Source organism: Clarias gariepinus, chromosome 14, assembly GCF_024256425.1.
Source record: "Clarias gariepinus isolate MV-2021 ecotype Netherlands chromosome 14, CGAR_prim_01v2, whole genome shotgun sequence".
Lineage (NCBI taxonomy): Eukaryota > Metazoa > Chordata > Actinopteri > Siluriformes > Clariidae > Clarias > Clarias gariepinus.
In genome coordinates, this window is record NC_071113.1 from 28,265,433 (window position 1) to 28,288,761 (window position 23,329).

General features: G+C 41.3%; 1 protein-coding gene across 1 annotated transcript in view; it reads left to right on the plus strand.

Annotated features, from left to right (window-relative positions):
• The first annotated feature begins 3,953 nt into the window (after positions 1–3,953).
• pkd1b (polycystic kidney disease 1b) overlaps positions 3,954–23,329 on the plus strand; it is a 35,483-nt gene continuing 16,107 nt past the window's right edge. Inside the window, exons 1-19 of the mRNA XM_053511853.1 lie at positions 3,954–4,017; positions 4,120–4,300; positions 5,390–5,559; positions 7,030–7,148; positions 7,329–7,476; positions 7,655–7,920; positions 9,703–10,449; positions 10,646–10,777; positions 10,874–11,049; positions 11,131–11,267; positions 12,895–16,535; positions 17,428–17,601; positions 17,718–17,858; positions 18,088–18,370; positions 19,627–19,861; positions 19,973–20,123; positions 21,616–21,750; positions 22,029–22,173; positions 22,267–22,863. Of these exons, the coding sequence (XP_053367828.1) occupies positions 3,954–4,017; positions 4,120–4,300; positions 5,390–5,559; positions 7,030–7,148; positions 7,329–7,476; positions 7,655–7,920; positions 9,703–10,449; positions 10,646–10,777; positions 10,874–11,049; positions 11,131–11,267; positions 12,895–16,535; positions 17,428–17,601; positions 17,718–17,858; positions 18,088–18,370; positions 19,627–19,861; positions 19,973–20,123; positions 21,616–21,750; positions 22,029–22,173; positions 22,267–22,863 (7,642 nt within the window). The remainder of the gene's footprint in view (positions 4,018–4,119; positions 4,301–5,389; positions 5,560–7,029; positions 7,149–7,328; positions 7,477–7,654; positions 7,921–9,702; positions 10,450–10,645; positions 10,778–10,873; positions 11,050–11,130; positions 11,268–12,894; positions 16,536–17,427; positions 17,602–17,717; positions 17,859–18,087; positions 18,371–19,626; positions 19,862–19,972; positions 20,124–21,615; positions 21,751–22,028; positions 22,174–22,266; positions 22,864–23,329) is intronic.

Genomic DNA, 23,329 nt, shown 5'->3' on the forward strand with positions numbered 1-23,329 from the left:
TATTATGTGCGGACTAAATCATTTTTAATAACACTTGAGTTTATATATACACTGTATTATGTTACTAAGTCTAGACCTGAGCGACTGAAGCAACCCCAGATCATAACACTCTCTCCAGAGGCTTGTACAGTGGACACTAGGTATGATGCGCTTTCCTTCTTGCCCTGAGACACATCCCTCTGGAATAGGCTTAATCTGGACTCATCAGGTCACATGACCTTTTTCCATCGCTCCAAAGTCCAATCTTTATGTTCCCTAGCAAACTAAAGCCTTGGTTTCTGTTAAGTTTCACTAAAAAGTGGTTTTCTCATGAAAATACAACTGTTTAGTTCCAATCCTAGTTAGTTCTCATCACATTTTGTGTGTGTATGTGGAAATGATTATACATTTACTACTACTCCATTTTTTTTTACGCAATTTCATGTTTTAGTGATTTTCTTCTTTTTTTTTTACCACATTTCTTCCACAAAGTAAAAAAAAAATCGCAAGTCTTCACCTGGGTTTCATTAAGTAAATAGTTAAGAGACTTCTATTGGATAATTACTGCAGTGATTCATTTGGTTCAGCTGCAAAAAGTTATTTAACCCTAACTGATGCAGTGATTTTTTTTTAAACAACAATGTCAGGAGACATCCTGTGGTTGTGGCAAAGGTATTCCTCTGGTACAGAAGAGTCAAATTACTGACGATGATTGCTGAAACCGTACTACAATTGAGATCTGTAAAATGCATTAGTCAAACCTGGAAGGATGCCGGTGAATCATCACCTTCGAGGAAGAAATGTGGTGGGGGCAAAAAGAAATTAAAAGATCATGATTGGAGATCAAAAGAAATCACTCACTCATCATCACCGTTTAATCCTGTATTTTGGGTCACGGGGGGCCTGGAGCCTATCCCAGGAGGCCTGGGGGTAGAGGCAGGGTTCACCCTGGACAGGGTGCCAATCCGTCTTGGCACACACACTCATTCACACACTACCGGCAATTAGCCTAATCTGCATGTCTTTGGACTGTGGGAGGAAACCGGAGTACCCGGAGGAAACCCACCAAGCACGGGGAAAACATACAAACTCCATGCACACAGCGATGGGAATCGAGCCTGGCCGGGAATCGAACCCAGACCCTGGAGGTGCAAGGCGAGAGTACTAACTACTACACCACCCAAATGAAAATCAAATTAATAAAAAATAAACAACATTAAAACATATGCAGTTATGTTTTTATAGAGAAAGTAAGAGCATTTCCACATGCACAAGGGATTGGGACTAAACAGCTGTGTAGCCTTAAGAAAAGCACTTATCAGTGAAGCTTATTTCAAAACAGGCTTCTGTTTGCTAGAGAGCATAAAGAATGACGGTTTAACACTTCGGAAAACGATCATGTGGTCTGATGAATCCAGTTCTAGTGTGATGGGTGCATTATGGTAAGAAGAGAGGTGGATGAAGTGATGCACCCATAATGCCTAGTGTCCACCGTACAAGTCTGTTGGGGCGGTCTTACGGTGCATAATGTTTTATTGAAATCTTTTGTTTTTATTTAATGATCACTTTTCTTATACGATGGACTTTTGAGTCAAACCAGGACTTGATGAAGTGATGAAGTTTCTGGTGCCTGAAGGCATAAAAGTGATTGACGTTTACAGAAGACTCTGAGCACAGGACGGTGATGAGACTCTTAGCCGCAGTTAAATATTTGACCAGTACTGCCGTACGCTGGGACTTTTACTTCCAGAACTGTTCTGTTTTTCTGCACAATCAAAAGTTCGACTTGACTAGCTCGCTTTCTAGGTTTGGATTTCTTGGAGTGTTTGGATACAGTACGTTTTCTAAAATCATGAAAACTCCTGAAATGTAAAAGCAGCGTTTCTTGGATGATAAAAGAAAACCTCTTTAGACGTGAAAACAATTTGCTTTGCCTTGTAGGCAGTTTTGTCATGTTTGCTCTCTCTTCGGCTGAAGATAAATACCATGAGGAGGTGGAGGAGGAGGCTGTGATTGTGCCTCATCACCATGGAGATTTATTTCTCCGCTGCTGGCTTTACTGGTATTTTCTTTTTTTTTTTTTTTTCTAAAAGCACTTTACACCCACATTTGTCGTAACAACAGTCTTCAACATGTGCAAAGCCTCTTTCATGGTATAATGACTTCGACTGAAAAAAAAAAAAGACACGTAATAAATGCTTATGTATCGTGCTTTGAGGGGGGAAAAAAACCTAACAAGCTGCTAAAGGAGCTGCTTCAGATTCATTTTCTACTCCCAGCCCCATTCACATGATGGGCACACACAAGAATATTGATAAAGTATCGACTCTGCCAGTCATATCGAACATCCAGGATGCAGAAGGTCGTTTAAATCCTGACTCATTATTTTACTCGACATAAATACTATGTTGATTGCTTTCTCAATTCGCGCTCTTTCCAACTGTATACGTGTCAAAATTCCAGACAGATGAATGACAGCCGGTCCTCGGGCTACTCTGTTGCTTAGCAACAAATAATCTCACCTATGCAGGTTTTTCTTTATTGTTATTATTATATATTGAAGAATTGACATCTAATTTAAATGCAAAACAAAAGGTTTAAAGGCAGACATATCATGCAAAATTTACTTGGATTTTTCCCTGATGTTCTCCCTAATTTAGTCGCATCCAATTCCTCCCCATCAATAGGAATTAACTCCTCCCACCACTACTGTCACTTAGTCGGGAGGGTCGAAGACTATCACGCGTTTCCTTTTCGAACTGCTCGCTTATGCACCGCTAGGGGTGGCGTAGGCGTAACACACTCGGAGGACAGCGCTATCCGCTCCTTCCGCTTGCGTGAGCTCACAGACGCCCCCGCTTGGCTGTAGAGTCGTCATTAATGCAGGAGCACTAAGTACCTCTCATCCCTCCCCTCTGAGAAAGCTCGGCCAATCAGCTCTCTCTAGACCTCCGGCTGCGAGAGGACTTTCCATTTTTTTATTGGTTGGGGCAGTTCGATTTTTTTCTCCCCTTCTTCCCCCATCCAGGTGGTTGCTCAGCTCTGCTGTTCTCTACAAGGGTGTGGCTCAGCTGTATCTCATTTACATAAACACTGAAACAGCATGTTCAGAGGAGGAGGGAAGCAAAGGGAGTTTGAGGTATGAAAAACATGGATTGTCTCGGGGGTATTTCTGCTGGGGCGGCACAGCAGTGTGGTAGTTAGCACTGTAGTTTTGCATCTCATGCACCCTGGGAAGGTTTGGCACCCAGTCCAGGGTGTACCCCCACCCTTATGCCCTCTAGCCTCCAGGCTCCCCACGACCCTGTATACAGGATAAGGCGTTATAGATGATGAGTGATTGAGTTAAATTTAGTATAGTTTCCTCAAATGAATGGTCAGAACGTGAACGGTTTGGGATTTTTTGGAGTCAATACTCGCGCAGTTCTCTCTCCTGATGATGTATTTACTCCACTTTCACTCTATATTAGCTGATCGATATGTTTTCGAATAGTTGAGGCGTTAAAGATGCCCTTTTGATAGGACAAACACAATTCCTTTTTCTGAGAATGCAGACACAAGCAATCAGCAACTGCAATGTGTTCTGTTTAGATTTTATTTATCTATTTATTTCGAACGGAGAGGCTTTAACCTGGCCGAGCGGCTTTAATCACCTCATTCCCAGGGGGACGTTTTACGGCATGCTAATGAAGACTCCTCTGTGCTGCATGCACTGTTGCTGTGAGACAAACTAAAAGTCATCCAAATAGTTTAAAGAGGGTGAGGGGGCTGCAGCGTACAGGACACAATGCTAATAAGTCACTGAGTCTGAAGGGAGAAAAGAATGAAAGAAAGAGGGGGGACATGGAAAGGGCAGAGAAGAGAGGGAATGATAAAGGCTGGTTTAAGAGGAGGTGGGGACAGCGTGAACCTTAGACACAGTGTAAAGGGAAGGCAAACGGGTTCCCAGAGGCCTCATGGTCTAGGACTATGACATGGACGCTCTCATGCACCTGATCGTCCTCCTGATCCTCAACGCTGCCACAAACTGCATCAGAGGTGAAAAGTTCTAATGACATTTCTCTGTTTGTAGATATTTAATCTAACGTCCATCTGAGATCAACTGAAGTCTTTATATGACATGATTACTGTCTCCGCTAGATGAAGACTTTTGTCCAAAAGGAGCCCGGATAGACCGAGACGGATGGCAGTGCTACTGGATCTCAGCTTCTGCATCAACCTGGCAAGAAGCAAGGACAGAGTGTCAGAAAACGAACAGAGCGGATCTCGCCTTAGTGGACAAACCCAGCGTTCGGAAGTTCCTAGAAAACTCATTTCTGATGTAAGGCATCGCCGTACTGTATGACTTGACCTGTTTTTAATACTTTTTATAAATATTGTAAATATTCATTACCCATCTATTACAATCTCTTTTTTTCTGTAATGTAAAGATATTAAATAAACTGAATGGACAAAAACATAAAGACAAATAAACAGGAATGTGCTAAATACCTACTGTACATCCTGGTGGTGTAAAATGTTGGTACTGTACATCCTTCAGTAAGGAAACGAGGATTCATGGTGTCCCGCTCCTATTGCTACTGTGTACAGTATGAAAACTTGTTTCCTTACGGGAGGATGTACAGTACCAAATCAACATTTTATTTACCTGATATAATCCTTTTGACTGTTTTTCACTGAAAGCAGGAGGAATCTAAACGCAAGTGACTGACAAAGAGATAAAAGCCTATAAATAAAATGCTGTGTTTTATTTTATTTATACACAGTAAATAGTTTTTCTTCTTTTAAACCATACAGCAGGTAGATTTTGCTTGTTTTTGCCATAAATTTAGTTTGTTTGTTTTTGTTTGTTTGTTTGTTTGATTGATTGATTGATTGATTGATTGATTGATTGATTGATTGATTGCCATACAGACAGTAGTTCTGGGTTGTTTGTTTTGTTTTGTTTTGTTAAACTGTTTTGCTATTAAGGTACTTGTTTACTTTGTTGTTATTTGCTTTCTTTTTTGGCAAAACAACAGGTAGTTCTGGGTTATTTGCATTTTTTACTTAGGTTTGTTTTGTTTCGCATAAAGTCTTTGCAGATTTAGTTTACTTTTCTTTTCATATTTTTCTTTTCTTATAAAGTAAAGATAATTATGGAGTTTAATTTTTTTTGTTTATATTTTGTCTTGTCTTTTGTTTTTGCCATACAAATAATTATATTTATTACAGATTTTTTTTTTTTTTTTTTTACCAATAGAGCAGGTATTTTTTTCCCTTTTGTTTTTGTTTTTATGGCTATATACAGTAAGTAGTTGTGTATTTGTGGAATCTTTATGTTTTGATTGATTGATTGATTGATTGATTGATTGATTGATTAATTGATTGATTGTCGATTTGAAGTAATTACCCACCCTTTCCTTTTCAGCGAAGCCCCTCTATTAGTTTGGCTGAGAAATGAACCCACAAACCCTTTCGATGCTTCTAACCTGGACAGGGAGAGAGGGACTTGTCCTCAGATGTTTTTTGGGACAGGGCAGTGGACGAGGAGCCCATGTAATCAAAAGCATCGTTTTATCTGCGGGAAACAGATATCAGGTAATATGGACAAACTCTCTAAATATATTACTGCTCCTAAAGACGTGTCGAGAATAAAGTAAGCTCTTATCTCCAGCAGACACGGTTTTATGTGGTTCCTGCTTGTTTCTGCTGTCTGGAAGTGTTTTTCTTTCACTTTACCACTTCTAGTGTGGTCAGGAGTCAATTTTTTTCTAAATTGAAAACCTCTTCTCTAAACCATAGCTTTACGTCCTCAATTCAGCTTTATGTGTCAGATTTCAGTGACATTTTCAATTGCAGTACCATGATCAAAGCTAAAAGCTGTTATTGTGATATCGCAGGAGCTATGTGTTATAGAAAACCTGGAATTGTGTGTGTGTGTGTGTGTGTGTGTGTGTGTGTAGACTGTCATTTAGCCACTTAGTTTTGACTTGTGCAGCTATTCTAAAGCCCTTTTTACAAGTTTAAGATTTTGCTTGTGTGTAAAGACCCTAAAGAACTTTGCCCAGTTGACCCAGTTGAGATTTTAATCATTTTACTTTATAAAAGAAAAGAGATGAAGTATTTCCTTTTGAATCCCTTGGCTAGGCAGTATGATTGAGGGGTTAGGACAGGTGAGGTTAAGGTAAAGACTGCTGTTGCATGAGGATTAAAGTTAATAAAGTTAAGGAAGAGCTGTGCAAAGAGATTACGCTTAGGGTTTTTATATCAGTGTTATGATTGAGATGATAAAGGTGTAAGTTAAGGTTAGGTGAGTTTAGGAATAAGGCTGAGCTTGGCCTAAGGTTATATATAGTTTATAATTGATGTTGTTCTACGGTTCACAGTTCCACTAGCTTTACTTTTGGTGTATGGTTGTTAGGAATAGGGTTGGTCTCGGGCAAAGGTGTTAGGCTTGGGTTAGGATTAAGGTTGGATTAGAGGTAAAATTAGTCTAGTGTTAGATCTGGGCTAGGGTTAGAGTTGCGATAGTGCTAGGGATGATCTAGTGTTAAGGTTGTCCTAGGGTTAGGTTTGAGCGATAATTTATGATTTTTCAAAAAATTTATGTTAAGCAAGTGTTAAGCTTAGGTTAGCGCCGACTAGGGTTAGGGGTAAAGGTTGAGTTGGGGTTGGGCTAAGATTATAATTAGTCTGGTGATAGTGATGAAGTAAGTTTAAGTTTAGAGTTAAGTTAGGGCTAGGGTTGTGCTGGGATTAGGGATGAGCTATGGTTAAGGTTGGAATAGGGTTATGATAAACCTGGGGCGAAGGGTAGAGCTGTGTTAGTGTTAAAGTCGAGTTTGGATTTTTAGGGTTGTAGACATGTTTATGCTAAGTACTTGTTTCTCTTAAATCCTGCATACACCTCTGTTCAGCAGGGGAACCTTCTGTTTTAAGCCATTTTTATGAGTAAATGAAAAACACAGGTAGAATATACGGTACACCCAGGGCAGAATAACATCTATCTTTGCATTTGACCAAAAATCACTAAAACCATTTTTTTTCCTTTTTTTTTTTTTTTTAAAGTGTCTTTGCCATCTTTGGACAGCTATGTCTTTGGAGTGCCGCTAATGTCCGGCGTATACACACAGTCACAGTTACACGCACTAACTTCACCGCCGGACCTGGACCACCAGAGAGCTGAAGTAGGCAGATATGAAGTGTATCTTACTGTATACGGACTCATTTAGCTGCTGATGTACAGTACAGTATACCAGTCATGTAGCTCTCTAACGCGTTTCAATCATGTTTGTTTTGATCTTGCAAAAAAATGAAAACTTTTTACTTTTATCATTGTTTCTATCTTTTGGTTTTTGTCGGCATAGATGATGCTGTTCCCAGGAATATGGGTCAGTCATGGAGGCCGGGTCGTCTCTGTAGAGCTGGTAGCGCAACCCAGTCAGCAGCTCAGCACGGCAAGAGTCCAGATTTTACGGCCGTACTGCAGCCTGAACCATCACCTAGTGCCCCCAGGTACCTTGGAGCCATGCTTTAATAGGGAATAAATCAATGACAGTATGATGTGATAACGTTACCATTACTAATGAGGCCCTTTTATCCCAAATTAGAGTATTATTATTATTATTATTATCATTATTATTATTATTATTAGATAAATACAAACAGAAAATGTTATTATATCCTGTCTCAGGCTGTGGTTCAATACTGAATCCGTTCACCTGCTGCTCACTGAAACCCCTGTGCAACACCACCGGTGGCTGTCCAAGCGGGCACTACTGGTGCCACCTGGTGGAGAGCTGCCTGCCAGTCAGCAGCCCATGCAGCCCTTATCACTCATCTGCTGATGGGCTCGTCTTCGCTCTGCCACCCCGCTACACTGCAGTGACTCCTTTCTACCACATGGTGGCAGACATAGCATTGGCAGTACCTCCGGCTTCGGAGCCGCTTCACATCAATGTAAGCAGAAATCTTTGGCTTACACTTTGCATTCTTTTATACGAAAGCTCTTTAAGAAACAGCTTACTTCAGCCTGGCACTCACACTGCTCGATGACATCCATATGAGCCCTAAAATTAGTCTGCATAAACACTTATAAAGGTTTGCTATAGCATGTGCCAACTGTCCTAAAAGCAAAAATTTGATTTAATGCCAATTGGCATCAAAGTATAGCAAAATGATGTGTTTTGTAGTCACATGACCTCAAAAGGTCTATAGAGGTGTTTTTATACTGTAGCTTTATTGGTGTGTAATGACTTGTTTTTTGTAATATATCTTGAGTTAAATAAAACATTTATATTGTAAAGCATTATAGCTTGACCACAAAAAACATGAGGAAGAAACCTGGAGAGGAACCCTCCTCATTCAGGTGATATGTCTTTATGCAGACCATATGGAGCCGCATGTGATGAGAACTCCAGGCAGAAGTAGGGCAGGTCCACAGGGGTCAGCAGGAGAGAGAGAGAGAGAGAGAGAGGGAGAGAGAGAGAGGGAGAGAGAGAATTAAGGATGCTCACAGTCACATATTGGATAATGTTAAAAAGAAACACAGATATGAGGTCTTCCTGGAAAGTAAAAGGCATCCAGTCTTCACTAAGAGAAGCCAACAATACCAGTTAACCGAAAACTTCTCTAGATCTGCACCCCTTATACTGTATATCCTCTATGTCCTATACAGTATGTACATTGTTATAACACTTTACATGGACATTATGAATAGACTAATGCACTAATACTATATAAAATTTACATTATAAAGTGTTATAAGTTAAGCCTTTATTTGTCACTTATACATTACTGCACAGTGAAATTTTTTCTTTATGGATCCCATGTAACTGGGGTCAGAGCACAACAATGGCAACCTGATGGAGCTGGGGCTCAAACCGCCGACCTTATGTTATGTCATGTCATGTCATGTTATGTTATGTTACATGCCATCAATGCGTAGTACTATAATACATACAGTCACCTGGTGAACTTAAATAATTCTTTTGATTGTGTGAAGCTGCTTTGCGACAATGACAATTGTTAAAAGCGCTATACAAATACAATTGAATTGAATTGGTGAGTTTTGTAAACATTATAACTTCTAACCTACAGTATGCACCGATCAGCCATAACAGTAACATTGATTATCAATTCTACACAAGGACCATCCGGGTCTGGTCTAATCTCACATAAAAGCCAATACATCACAACTCGCCAAAAAAGGTCAATTCTGGCCATTAAAGAAAGTCACCTGGACACTCAGTGCACCACAACCCACCGGGTATGAAGGCCAGCAGGCAAGGAGCCCAAGAAAACTGACCCGACTTCCAAACTCCGGAGAACCTAAACAGGATGAGCTCCCATGGAACGCGTCGATCAAACAAGTCCGATCCATAAAGGCCCGACCCAGCAACCCACAACACCCATTGGATCTGCCACTAATGTTCCAGTGACTCTTATGGAGTCATGACCCAAGGGGTTGAAACCAACCAGTTGGAACCTACACTAATACTTGGCTTAATTTTTCTTGTTGGCTGATTAGTGTAGAGTATTATGGTGTATTTGACAATTAGTCTTATCTGTGATCTCATGAAAAGTTATTATAAGCTAATGTTTGTTAATTTGCATATATAAATTGTTTTGTTATGGCAGTCATATATGTTTATATACTTTATCTTCATTCTTTTATGCAGCTCATGTACAGTATGCTTTGAATGCATTAATAAAATCACATTTCTTTATTTATTCACACAGGTCATGTTAAAAGGAAAAGACTTCCCGGTGTTTCCTGATGATATTCTTGCCATTCAACACACAAGAAAATCCGGAGCGTTCCTGCACTGTGCAAGCGGCTCCGACTCCGCCTGGCGCCAGAGTTACCTCTCCATTTCTGGCCCTGACTGGGGTGGCTGGGTAGATGTCGCAGTGTCTGCTCTGACAGATAGGGGGCAGTGGATGGACAACATTTCCTGTGACCTGCGTCTGATCTACGAAGACCCTGGACATCTCTATGGTCCCTCCTCTGTCGTGAACAGCACCCCGAGCGACCCGGGTGTTGATGTGAGCACACTTAGCAGCATTCTGATCGACGCCCGGACCCCGGTCACGGGGATGCAGATCCTCTATCCTGTACCTGACAAAGAAACTCGAATGTTTTTACCAGTGAATATCCAAACGCTTATTATTATCAAGATCCTTTCAGGAAGAAACGCAACAAGCTCCTGGTCTGCCCCGGTGTCCAGAGCAGGTGTCCCGTTCCTGACGTCATGTCCGGCAGAGATTTCTGAGATCCAGCAAGTTTGTCAGAGGGATTCTCCTGACACATGGTTCTCTTACGCATATATCATCCTCACCAGACAAGGGGAGCAAACTCTGAACATTACAGCGTCGAATCAGGTGAACTCGCAGACATTAAGTGTGAAGATTCAAGCTCATGATGTTATCACAGGACTGAGGATCCATCCACAGGGATTTCATAGAGTCCTAGTGGACATACCAAAGGTACAAAATTTAATGGAAAGAAATGGTTAAGCCGCCGTTTCGAACTCTTTGTGGACGTATTTGTTGAAAGAATTGGAACGAATCTTTTAAACAAAGTATGAAATTGTTGCTTTACAATATTGACAAATTGTTGATCTAAAAACTTTTTAATTTCAATTCTTCTGACGAGGCTTTTTCTCTTCCAATCTGTCTGTAGACGTTCACCACAGCAGTGGCCACTGGTTCATCTGTGAAGTACACCTGGGTTATCGATAACCGCATCCAGTCTGCCCACACAGGACAGTCTTACAGCATCACTTTCAACAAACCAGCAGAGTACACTCTCAAGGTACGGACTTAATAAAACCACATCAACTGGAAACCTTATGCTTGACCTGATAAAACCTTTGCAGCGATTACTGAGCTGGATCATTTCCTGTAACAGGTAACAGCGGAGAATCCCGTTAGCTCTCAGGTCAGAGAGGTCAAACTCACGGCGGATGTAATGACCCGATTAGCCGACCTCACATTACTCTCCGCGAAGGAGGCGGTTGCTGTAAACACCTCCGTCATCTACACCATTAGAGTGAAACTGGATGTCTCCATCGGTGTCACAATAAGGTGAGAAATTTTCAGGCTTTCGAAATTTTCACGCTCATTAGATTTCACCTAGATGATGGTCTTTTTTTGGATCTTTTGCAGATGGGATTTTGGTGATAGTTCTAGCTGTGTTAATCATACACTCGACGCTCCGTTAGACAGGAATGATGTACTGCTGGACCGGACTGCAAAACAGATCTACTTACAGGACACCGCACAGCACATCTACTCAACACCAGGTGAAAACTATGACCTGATGATATAAGTTTATGTCCTGCTTGTGTTGGGTAAAGAAACTAAACAATTATTCACGATGTGTGTTATAATATATTACATACAGTACACACTAATGTACAATGATAGCTGTCATGAAAATCACGTCATCACACAACCTGGTCTTGCTTTCTATAAAGGCTTTATAAACTGTTTGATAGCAAAATGGGAGAAATGTTTTTATTATTATTATTATTATTATTATTATAATAATAATAATAATTTCTTTATTTATTTTCTGAATTATTGTTGACAGGTGAACATGGTTGTTTATTCCTTTTTTTTAAAAAGCTTTGAGCTATCACAGCCATTAGTTATGCTGCATTTGGGAGCCAACATGCACTTTAATATTTGCAAAAGTAATACTTTCGAAAGTAATTCAAGCAAAGAGATAACACTACAACACTTGTATTCAATTCAATTCAATTCATTTTTATTTATACAGCACTTTTAACAAGGGTCATTGTCTTAAAGCAGCTACACAAAAATGAAAAGAAAGTGTGTATGTGTGGGAAAAATGTGTCTAGATAATAATGAGATCGTCCCTGATGAGCAAGCCAAGGGTGACGGCGACGGTGGCAAGGAAAAACTCCCTGAGATGGCAATAGGAAGAAACCTTGAGAGGAACCAGACTCAATCAGGGAACCCATCCTCATCTGGGTGATAACAGATAGAGATGATATAACATCATGTGTGTTATGCAGCTGAGAGTACAATATAACAGAAATTCTTTAAATTAACATGAAGTCCAGTTCAGCACAGGGAGTCAGTAGGTGCAGAGGGCAGATGGGGTCTGGATCACTGGAAGCACAGGAGCAGGATGGTAGCTCCAGCCATCATGAAGCAGAATCCAGCTGGAGCTGGTCCTTCTCTGGATGCCTCAGGATCCTCGCAGGGTTGGCCTTTGTCTACTGAAGCTGGTACAATCTCCAGATGCCCCGGGATGGGTAGAAAAATTAGCGTAGTTGCCATTCAGGATAGATGTACTGGAGTATGAGGTTACGGATTGAGTTACGCGTATGCTAGATTAAAGAGATGCGTCTTGAGTCTACTTTTAAACTGGGAAACTGTGTCTGAGCCCCGAACACTGTCTGGAAGGCTATTCCAAAGCTTTGGAGCTAAATATGAAAATGCCCTACCCCCTTCTGTAGATTTTGATATTCTGGGAACTACCAGAAGTCCAGAGTTTTGTGATCTTAATCACTTCAAGCTCAACAGACATGAAATACAAGTCTTGCATGGAGGAAGTGGTTGTGTTTGGATTTTGTTTTGCAACAAACTTTTTCCTTGTTTCAAGTTGCTGTTATGACGCCTTACAAATACACAATCAAATCATGGGTTTGCTTCATTTTTTAAATAAAATTTAACCAACCTTATTATTTATACCAAGTTGCGTATTAACATAAACCGCAGGCTAAATTATTGTTTGGGACAAAACTGTAGGTGGTGGAGTTATAGCGTTTTGAGAAAAAGAAATTCAAAGTGCATCCTTTATGTTTATGTATATGTTTATTTATCAAAATATCCTACATGTAACTATAACAATTTATATGTTTTTTGTATGCTGTTTTTTCTTTCTTTATTTCTGAAAAGGCGACTATACACTGAAGATTGAAGCCCAAAATAAGTACGACTCCATCCAAACAACCGTGCTACTTAACGTGAGATCTCCACTGAGCAAGCTGCTAGTCTTGTCAAAGCCCGCTGTCCCCCGAGTCAACCAAACGGTTCTTTTTGAAGCGTCACCACAGCCATCTTCATATGGAATAGTTTACACGTGGAACTTTGGAGATGGCTCATCAGAGGTTGAAGTAACTCATAAGATAACCAGGCATGCTTTTAAGAAAGCAGGTGTCTTCAATGTTTCTGTGTGTTCTGACAACAACATGTCAAAGTTGAATTCCTGGATGGTCCTGGAAGTTTTTGAAATTATTTCAGGTTTACATTTGAGGTATAATGGCCCCAGTGAACTCAATTCAATCACTGAAATCAGTGGAAGTGTATCTACGGGTACTAACCTCAGGTGGACTTTTGATCTTGGTGATGGGACTGTGTTTCAAGACCAGGAGGAGAACTCAGTCTCCCATGTCTATAGGTCTACAGGAAACTATACAGTCCAAGTAACGGTCTGGAACGCGGTGAGCAGCCTGAAACAGTCTATTGGTGTAAAAATTTATCGACTTGCCGTGATGGGAATCCTGCCATTGGACTGCATCGTGAGTGGAAAGGAAGTAAATCTTCAAGCACTGGTGAGAGGGAATAGTTCTCAGCTAACTTTCCATTGGAGTTTTGGAGACAGTAATGGAATGTCTGTGAAGAAAGGAACACCAACTGTTGCCCATACATTTTTAGGTACAGGGAGTTACCTCATTGATGTGACCATCTATAGCCACGTGGGATCTGCACATTATCAGACGAATGTATGTGTTGAGACGTTAATTACGGATTTGAACCTACACTCATCTGTAAATGTTGCGGCGGTGGATGAAGAGATATGTTTTGATGTGTCAGTGCTTCCAACTGGAGGTGAGAGCTACCAGTTTGTCTGGTGTAACAGCTCTTCCTGTGACTGCCCTGTCAATGGGACATCACATCACTGCTTTGTTTTTTCAGAAGAGGGCAAGCATGAAATTATGGTAATCACAAGGAATCAGGTCAGCGTGAAAACTGCAGCAGCAACAATTTTCATCCAAAGACCTATACCGAAACTGTCTATACGACACAATGGCGATATGGATGCATTTACCGTCGATCAGTCGTATTACTTTTGGACTGAGCCAATCCAGAATAACATTGTTATCGAGTGGGACTTTGGTGATGGTTCTTTGAAGAACCAAGGCCAAAATCTGTCACATGCTTTCACTACAGCTGGGCGGTACCATGTCAGTGCTTCAGTTTTTAACGCAGTTAGCAAAGAAACGGTGGGTTTTCATGTAGAAGTCCAGGTTCCCATATCATATGTAATAATTCATACTAATGAGCCATTTGCAGAAGCAGACCAAGAAGCAGTCTTCACTGTTTCAACCAACGTCATGGATAATGTTGAATTTTATTGGACAGTGAACTCCATGGCTCATGCACAGCTTGGAACATCAGAGTACAAATATGTCTTTCACAAAACAGGGATTTTTCAAGTTAGCGTCATAGTACAGAATCTTGTCAGTAAAATGGAAACCTCAACATTAATCGAGGTTTTAGAGAGAATACAAGATGTACGGGTTACAAGCCTGATTCTTAAATCTGTGAGTTATTTCCCCACAAATGAAACCGTTACTTTAATGGCTTCTGTAAGCCGTGGCACCAGCTTGACATATCAGTGGTTAGCTCATCAAAATGGGGTTCATGACAAAGTTGGTGATGGTGAACATTTTGGATTATTTACAATTTGGCCTGGTAATGTGTCAATCCAGCTTATAGTCGCCAACGTTCTTGGTAAAGTGCAAAGAAATTTTACTTTAAAGGCAGTTGAATATATTTCTGGTGTAAATATCACATCACCACTGAATGTAATACCAAAAGGAAAACCCATTACGATATCAGTGACTACGAAATCTGGGACAGATCTACAGTATATTTGGTTTTTGGACACGGATCCCTCACCAAAAACAACAGATGTACCTTTTGTTTTCCATGTTTTTAATGCCGTTGGAGTCTTTCTGCTAAGAGTGTCAGTGGGAAATGTGTTGAGCTCCGTCAATGCCACTAAACACCTCACGATTCAAGAGCCTGTTTCGGAGGTCGACTTTAAGGTAAATGGACAATCACATCCTTACTTTGTCACATCAAACACTCATTTGACATTTCATGGATCTGTCAGAATGGGAAGCGATCTACACTGGGAGTGGACTTCAGTTGTCTGGAAAGGAAGTGCAGTTGTTTTAGGAGAAAATCAAACCATTATCTACTCTTTTACGAATGCCGGAGACCATCAAGTAACACTTAACGTCTCAAATCAGATCAGCTGGCAGGCCGTGTCGCATGTAGTAACAGTTCAAGACACCATTAAAGGTCTAAGTCTAAGAGTCAGTGATGCAGTCGTCTGTGAGAATGATCCAATCACTTTTACACCATCTGTCTCTCAGGGAAGCGGCGTTTCATTCAGCCTGGAATTGGCCGGAGGGAATACATCTCTAAAGGATCAGGAGGATTTCACCACCTCATCAATTCCTCTTGGAAATCACACCATCAAAGTAACTGCTAAGAATCTTGTTAGTGCCTCATCAATAAACATCACTGTCAAGGTGGTAGAACGAGTTAAAGGTCTTTATTTGGTTGACTGCTGCTCTTCAGTCTTGGAAGCCACAAAACCGATCAGTTTTAAAGCATCAGTAAGGACAGAATCAAAGGTCAGTTATCGATGGAATTTCCACTTGGATGGCTTCAAAACCTTACAACAAACGGGTCAAAGTGTCCTGTATACCCCATTAAGCAATGGATCGCTGTCTGTGACAGTACAAGCAAGCACTGATTTCTGTTCTCAGTACATGACAGAGACCGTACAAGTTCAGTGGCCTGTGAAAAATGTGAAACTTTCTATCTTATCTGAAGGACCTTTTGTAAATCACAGTGTCACCTTTTTTGCTCTTATTGATGGCGGAAGTGACCTTATGTACAAGTGGAACTTTGGTGATGTTAATAAAGCGAGCCGAGTTACACAATCCAATAAGGAAGACTACAAATATAATGCTGAAGGCAGATTTATAGTCCAAGTAACTGTTTTTAATAACATCAGCCAAGTCTCGGCACACTTCCCAGTTCTGGTAAGGAAACTGGAATGCACCCAGCCACGCATCACCCTCATCCAAGAAGAAGTGAAAATTCTTAAATCAAGACCAAACTATTTCGAAGCGAGTGTGGATCTGAATGATTGCACTTCCTACAAGACAAACTACCTCTGGGAAGTCTTTACAGATCCAGACTGCAGGGAAAGGAAAGTATTTTTAAACGGTTCCCTGGATGTTACCACACCGCTCCTGACTCTCCCAAAGCATTCGCTAGAAGTGGGAGACTACTGTCTAAAGTTTACTGTTGGGTTTGAGGGAACACCATTACAACTTTACAGGACTACAGGGTTTTCAGTAGTACACAGTCCATTGGTTCCCCTCATCAAAGGAGGTTCTTTTCAATTTTGGTCGAATCAGAAAGACCTGATACTGGATGGGTCTGAGTCTTATGATCCTGACGCTACAGTGCAAGAGGCTGGTCTGTTGGAGTTTCAATGGGATATTACAATGGTGAGTTTTACAGTATAAGCCAAATCAAATATCCAGTGCCAGACATTGCATGTATTTGGAAAGTATTTGAAAATTATTTCCGCTTTAAACTTTTTCACATCTACTTTGGGTACAACCTGGGATTGAAATGGAGTTAATCCATGTATCTACACAAATTAGTCCATAATTTTTAAAATGGTATATAAGGCCAGGCATTGGTCACTCAGTGGGAGGGTTCTCATCTGCCATGCCAATTCCTCAAACCCAGGCTGGATAAAAAAGGGAGGGTTGTGTCAGGAAGGGCATTCAAAATGTATAGCCAGTGGTTAAGACTTTGGGTGACTGATCCCCAGTTAAAAAACAAAAATAAAACCAATAATTATTGCACCTTTAGTGTTGAATATTGTTTATATCCCAGGGTGGCACAGTGGTGTAGTGGTTAGCACTGTGGCCTCGCATCTCCAGTGTTGAGGGTTTGATTCTCTTTTTAAGCATAGATTTTGAACGTATTCCCCAGAGCTTCGTAGGCTTCCTTCAGGAACCACAGTCCAAACACTATGAGAGGATTAGGCTAGGTGTGGATGTGTGCGTCCTTGTGCCCTGTGATGGATTAATACCCCATCCATGGTGTACCTGAGTGCCGTGGGATAGGCTCCAGGCCTCCCGTTACCCTGTACATGATAAGTGGTATAGAGATCAAGTGAATGAGTGAGTGTAATGTATCCCAGTTCAGTTCAGTTCTATTTTGTAACACTACAAAATATAGAAGGCAAATCAGTGTCATAATTGTTTTTTTAAGTATCAAAACTATCACAGTTTCAACAAGTCATATTATGATACGCATGCTGTAATGGGTCCCAGTCGTTGGAGTTGTTGGTTGTTAATTCTAAAATGAACACGTTTGCATTTGTAGCAGGAGAGCAATACCACATCTCACTATCCAGCATCCTTCCTCGATGATTACCGCATTCACGCCAACAGCAGCCAGCTGGTCCTGCCGAGGCATGTACTCGAGCTGGAGGGAGTGTACCAATTCACATTAACAATTAAAATACACGGCAGATCACCAGTCTCTACAGTCCAGCATGTGGGTGCCATCTTTTTAACTCATTGAATAAAGTTTATTCCTGTATTTCTGTAATGGAAAAACTCTTGTATAATGAATCAATGATTTATTGTCTTGATTGTGTTTTTTATATTTAGGTTCATGTACGTGAAGCAGACCTGCTACCTGTGACTGTAAAGTGTATATCCTGTAAAACAGTGTTTTCTTCTTCTTCTATAAGTCACACTCAGCCTCTCGCTTTGGCTGGACGTTGTGCTACGTGCAATGGCACTGTTCAGGTATTTTAAACGCACATTAATGAATGAATTATACAAATGTCATTAATATAAATATATTTGTAAGAAAAATGTGCGATTTACTTGCGTGAGTGCTTACAAGCTTCCCAGAGTTGTTTAAAGAATTCCTATTTTATTCTGCATACAGTATTTTCAAATCTTTTTTTTCAATACAATATACAGTATAAAATGATGGATTACTACAATATTTTTCTTAATCTTCTCTTCCCAGTATAATTGGACTGTGGAAAACACAAAGGGTGAAGTTTTACTTCTGAACGATGTCACAACTTCAACAGGAAACAGCTCTAAAGATCTTGTCGTCAGGCCCAATATGCTAAAACCTGGAGTTGAGTACATATTCAGCCTCAATGTGTCCCAGCCAGATACCAGACTGTGGGGATCAGCGAGTATCGCTTTAACCCCCAGTCTCCCACCCAGGGCCGGGAAATGTACACTGTCTCCCGAAGATCCGGTTCAACTCCTGCAAAATGTAGTATCATTCAACTGCTCAGGTACCGCATTATGCTTTAGAACAGGGGTCTCCAAACCCAGTCCTGGAGGGCCAGTGACCAGCACAGTTTGGAATTCACAAAATGAAATTCACAAAATTCGGCGGTGTTTAAGAAGAACAATCGCCAAACTGTGTTGGACACTGGCCCTCCAGGACTGGATTTGGAGACCCCTGGTCTAGACTGTCACATCCAGTTAAGGGACGTCAAATATGTTCACTAAGCCTGCTTAGCAGAGTTGCGTTATGCACATGGAATAAATTATGCACGCAAGAATAAGGCAATAATGTTCTTAGTACTGTGCTAAAGTCTTAGGCACCCTTCGACGAACTTTCACAGGTTTTTTTAACGAACTTATAAAGGTTTATTTTATGACTTCATTATTAGGTAAACCAGAATATTATATAAAAGAACACTTTTCACTCACTCACCCATTGTCTATACCGCTTTAGGTATACCGCAGGGGGCACGCAGGGGGCCTGGTGTCTATCCCAGGAGACTTAGGGCACAAGGCGGGGTACAATCTATCTAGTTCTATCTGGTACCCTGCATCATTTACACGCTGCAGGCAATTAGGGAACGCCAATAAGCGTGTCTTTGGTACGTGGGAGGAAACTGGGGTACCTGGAGGAAACCGACCAAGCATGGGGAGAACATGCAAACTCTATGGACACAGACCCAAAGTGGGAATCGAACCCAAGGCGCTAACCTAGACAGTGCTAACCACTACGCCTTCATGCTGCTGACCACTTTTCAGATCGAAAAAGAAAAAAAAAAAAAAACTTCTGGGTTTTGCTGCATAAAACAGAAGAAGGTGAAACAAAGTAGTCAGAAGGATGTTCAGTAAAACTTAGCAGCTCATTTCCTTATAAAACTACACACACTATACCTGAGACTGTGTGGTAAACAAAGGGTCATTACACAAATTAACTTCGTTACATTAATTACTCTTTATTGCATTTATAGTTTTTTTATGTAGGAACCTTCTTGCACAGTAGTAACAGTAAGTGCAATTTCTTTTAAAATATAAGCTCGAGGAGACCTGTAAGGTCAGCTTGTTCTTTAAACAATGGGCATGTTTTCTTTATAAACCCAAAAAAATTGGGCATCTTAAATAGCTGCATAACGTGACTCCGAATACTCATAAATTTCTCTGATTAAATATTAACATACCTTTCAAACGTCTGAAAACATTCCAAAATTAAGCAAGAATGTGAATTTATACCACTGATGAATTATTGACTTGTGCATATCTACAGGTTGGGTGGATGAAGACAATGACTCTGCTCAGATGATTTACACTCTTCAGGTAGCACAATGTGAGAGCCTTGGAGAGCCACAATGTCCCCTGATAACTCTATACCGAGGCACACAAAAGACATTTGGCACACTCGTACCTCTGGGCAATGCCAGGCCAGGCCACAATGCCTCCATCATTACCATGATGGTCACTGTTGAGGACAACATGGGGGCCAAAGTCACTGCTATCAAAAGGTGTGTGAGATCCTGTTGCTGTCATGAACAAGAATATTCAGTGTTAGATGTTCTGCTTAGGTTGTTATACAGTATACTGGATTTTTTTTTCATCTGTCATAATTCATGCAGGAATCTGGAAGTCATGGTGCCAGTGAGTGAACAAGAAACGGTTGAATGGTTAAAGAAAAAGAGTGAGGAGGAACTGTGGGCTTTAGTGAAACAGGGCAACCCACAGGATGTGATACCATATGCCATGGCTCTGAGCAGCCAGCTCAATCAGGTGAGTTGTACCGCTCTGAACCTGGGCCTCTGGGGGTGTGCCAGGATGTTGGCAGTGGATTACTTGGGTGCTGTGGATGCGGGGGGACATTGAAGTTGTCTGGTGTATCCCATGGGAGCTCCATCAGATCGGGATCTGAGGAGTTTGGAGGCCGGCCTGGGTGCGTTGCCTGCTGGGCCTCGTGCATGGCGGGCTGTGGTGCACTGGGTGGTCTGGTGCCTTTCTTTCATGGCCATCATTGACTTTCATCAAAATTTTTTACTTCATTGGTTTCTATGTGGGATCAGACCAGACAGGCTGATCTTTGCCTCCCATGGGCATGGGTTTAGCTGTTCCATTTCAAGGGTCACCACAGCGAATCATCTGCCTCCATCTAACCCTATCCTCTGCATCCTCTTCTCTCACACCAACTAACTTCATGTCCTCCATAAATCGCCTCTTTGGTCTTTCTCTAGACCTCCTGCCTGGCAGCTCCAACCTCAGCATCCTTCCACCGATATATTCACAATCTCTCCTCTAAACATGTCCAAACCACCTCAATCTGGCCTCTCTGACTTTATCTCCAAAACATCTAACGTGGGTTGTCCCTCTGATAAACTCATTCTTAATCCTATCCATCCTTGTCACTCCCAAAGAGAACCTCAACATCTTCAGCTCTGCTACCTCCAACTCTGCCTCCTGTCTTTTCTTCAGCGTTCCTGTCTCTAAGCCGTAGAGCATCGCTGGTCTCACCACTGTCCTGTACACCTTACCTTTCATTCTCGCTGATACTCTTTTATCGCACAACACACCTGACACTTTTAAACCTCGACCATCCATGATTATGTAACCAGTTTAATGTATAGTTGGTGATCAATATTGTTGAGTTCGCCTGTCAGTGGTTATAATGTTATAGCTGGTCGGTGGAAACAGCGAAGTCAACCCTGTACTTTTACTGACCATAAATCACAAGTATTTTTTTATTATTATTGTGCACCAACTCATCAGTCAAAGTTCACCTAGGATCAGTGTTAGGTGATTATAGGCTTTAAGTGGATTGAGCTCATGTAAATGCCTTTAGATTTTTCATGATGCACTTATATAACTGCTAACACCAAGTGTTATTAAAAGTACACAACGCTTTATAAAGCATTATGTCAGGTTATTACACCGACAAAATCTATTGTGGAAATATTTCGCTTTAAAATTATTTAAAGTACAAAAATAGCCCTGTGTTGATATTAACATTAAGCTTTAACATGTAACAGGTAAAATACATTCTAAAGGTACAACATGTTTATGCATGAAGGACCAGGTACCAGTTAGTACCCTTTTTCTGGGAGTGTATAGATAATATACCATAGTTTGCTTTACAATGCACTTAGCGTATTAATGAGAGCGAGAGAGAGAAATGAGAAGTAATTTCTAGGGACTTGTGCTTTTTACAGGACTGTAATAACTGTGTTCATAATTTCTACATCACTGATGATGGTCTTCATTTGCTTTTTCACAGTTAAAGGCCACTAGCATGGAAGAGTTTAAGGACAAAGTCCAGATGCGAGGCAATGTGACCCAGGCCTTAGCCTCTCTCTCCGTGTCCTCGCTCCAGGACGCAGCACAGATCAGCTCGGCTTTGGCTCATTCCACCGTACGTCTCTTTGTATTCACGATGACTGGAAAGACAGGCGTCAGAACATGGTGGCTGCTTTAATAGGACCTACAGGCTATCGTAAAGAGCTCGATCATTTTACATAACAATCATGCCGTGTGGCAGAGTGTGTGGGTGTAATGAATAGAAAAGAATAAATCCAAAAGTCTAAAGCGTCCTTCATAAAATGTAAAGGAATAAAAATCTATGGCGAAACAAATGACTATAGACTGCATCAGGAATTCATTAGCATGACATGAGTTTTCATTCTGTTACAGGCCATTACGTCTGAGCTTCAGTGTGGAGAGTGTAACTCACGAGTCGTGGAGGCCACAGGAAAGATGATCAACGTGATCAGAGAGCAAACTAGACAAGGAGATGTCACTCCCGTGGACACCGGGAGGAATATTCTCAAAGTGTTAAGTATGAAAATAATATCGCATGTCCTGTGAACATCATGATCAAAAACATCATCACTTTACATTTCTTAATCGGCTGTTTGTTCGTTTTCATTAGGTAGCTCGATGTCTGTTCAGAATCCAGCGGAAGCTTTAGATTTACTCTCCCACAACACGCAACATCAAGACACTGCAGTATCAGCGTTCAGTCAGGTCGGACAGTTGATGCGAAGCTTAATGTGGTCGCGGATGCCCGGTGAAGAAGCGCTCTCCCTCAAAGCTTCACAAATCAGCGCGGTAGCTAAACGCGGTGACCCGACTTCAGACCTCCTGTGTACTGACCCGTCCGGTCCCTGCCGGTTTCACATCCCTCCGGATCTCAGCTCACACCTCAGGACTGAGAGACAGGAAGTGGTTCAGATTCTTCTGGTTATGGAGGATGAGGAGATCCCGTTTACATCCGCTGCAGATCCGCCAATTTCTACTACGCTGGCCGCGATGGAGTTCGCCACGCCACAGGGTCTGCCGATCCCCATCGCGAACCTGACAGCAGAACGTGCCATACGCGTGACTCTGCAAAACAAGAAGGTGGAGGGCGCAGGAAGGGTTAATGTCACTCTGCCATCTGGAGGAAGCGTGAACTTCACAGTCAGAGCTGTCGAGACCGAACCGGACACCGGGCTCTTCATCGCCTTTAACTTCAGCTTGGTTCAAGGTAGCGTTGTCCTGTTTGTGAAATAAAAAACGGTTATCTCTTTGGTTAATTGTTGTTACTGTAGAAATAAAAAAAAGCAGGTTGGCATGCTGTTATAGTAAATTAAGCAACTTTGAGGTAGTACCTGTAACTTTGCTTGATTACAACATCGCGTTATTTATCATCAGTGCATGTTCTCTCCATGCTTGGTGGGTTTCCTCCGGGTACTCTGGTTTCCTCCCACATGTCCAGAGACACGCAGATCAGGCTAATTGGCGTTCTCAAATTGCTCATAGTGTGTGTGTTGTGTGCGTGTCCTGTGATGGATTGGCAACCCATTCAGTGTCCAATCTCTAAGTCTCCTGGGATAGGCTCCAGGCTCATCATGACCGCGATATAGACGATGAGTAAGTGAGTGAAGTCACATCTATAATAAACTTTTAACACATTGAGGTTGCATAATATTATACCATATTTCTGAAGCATT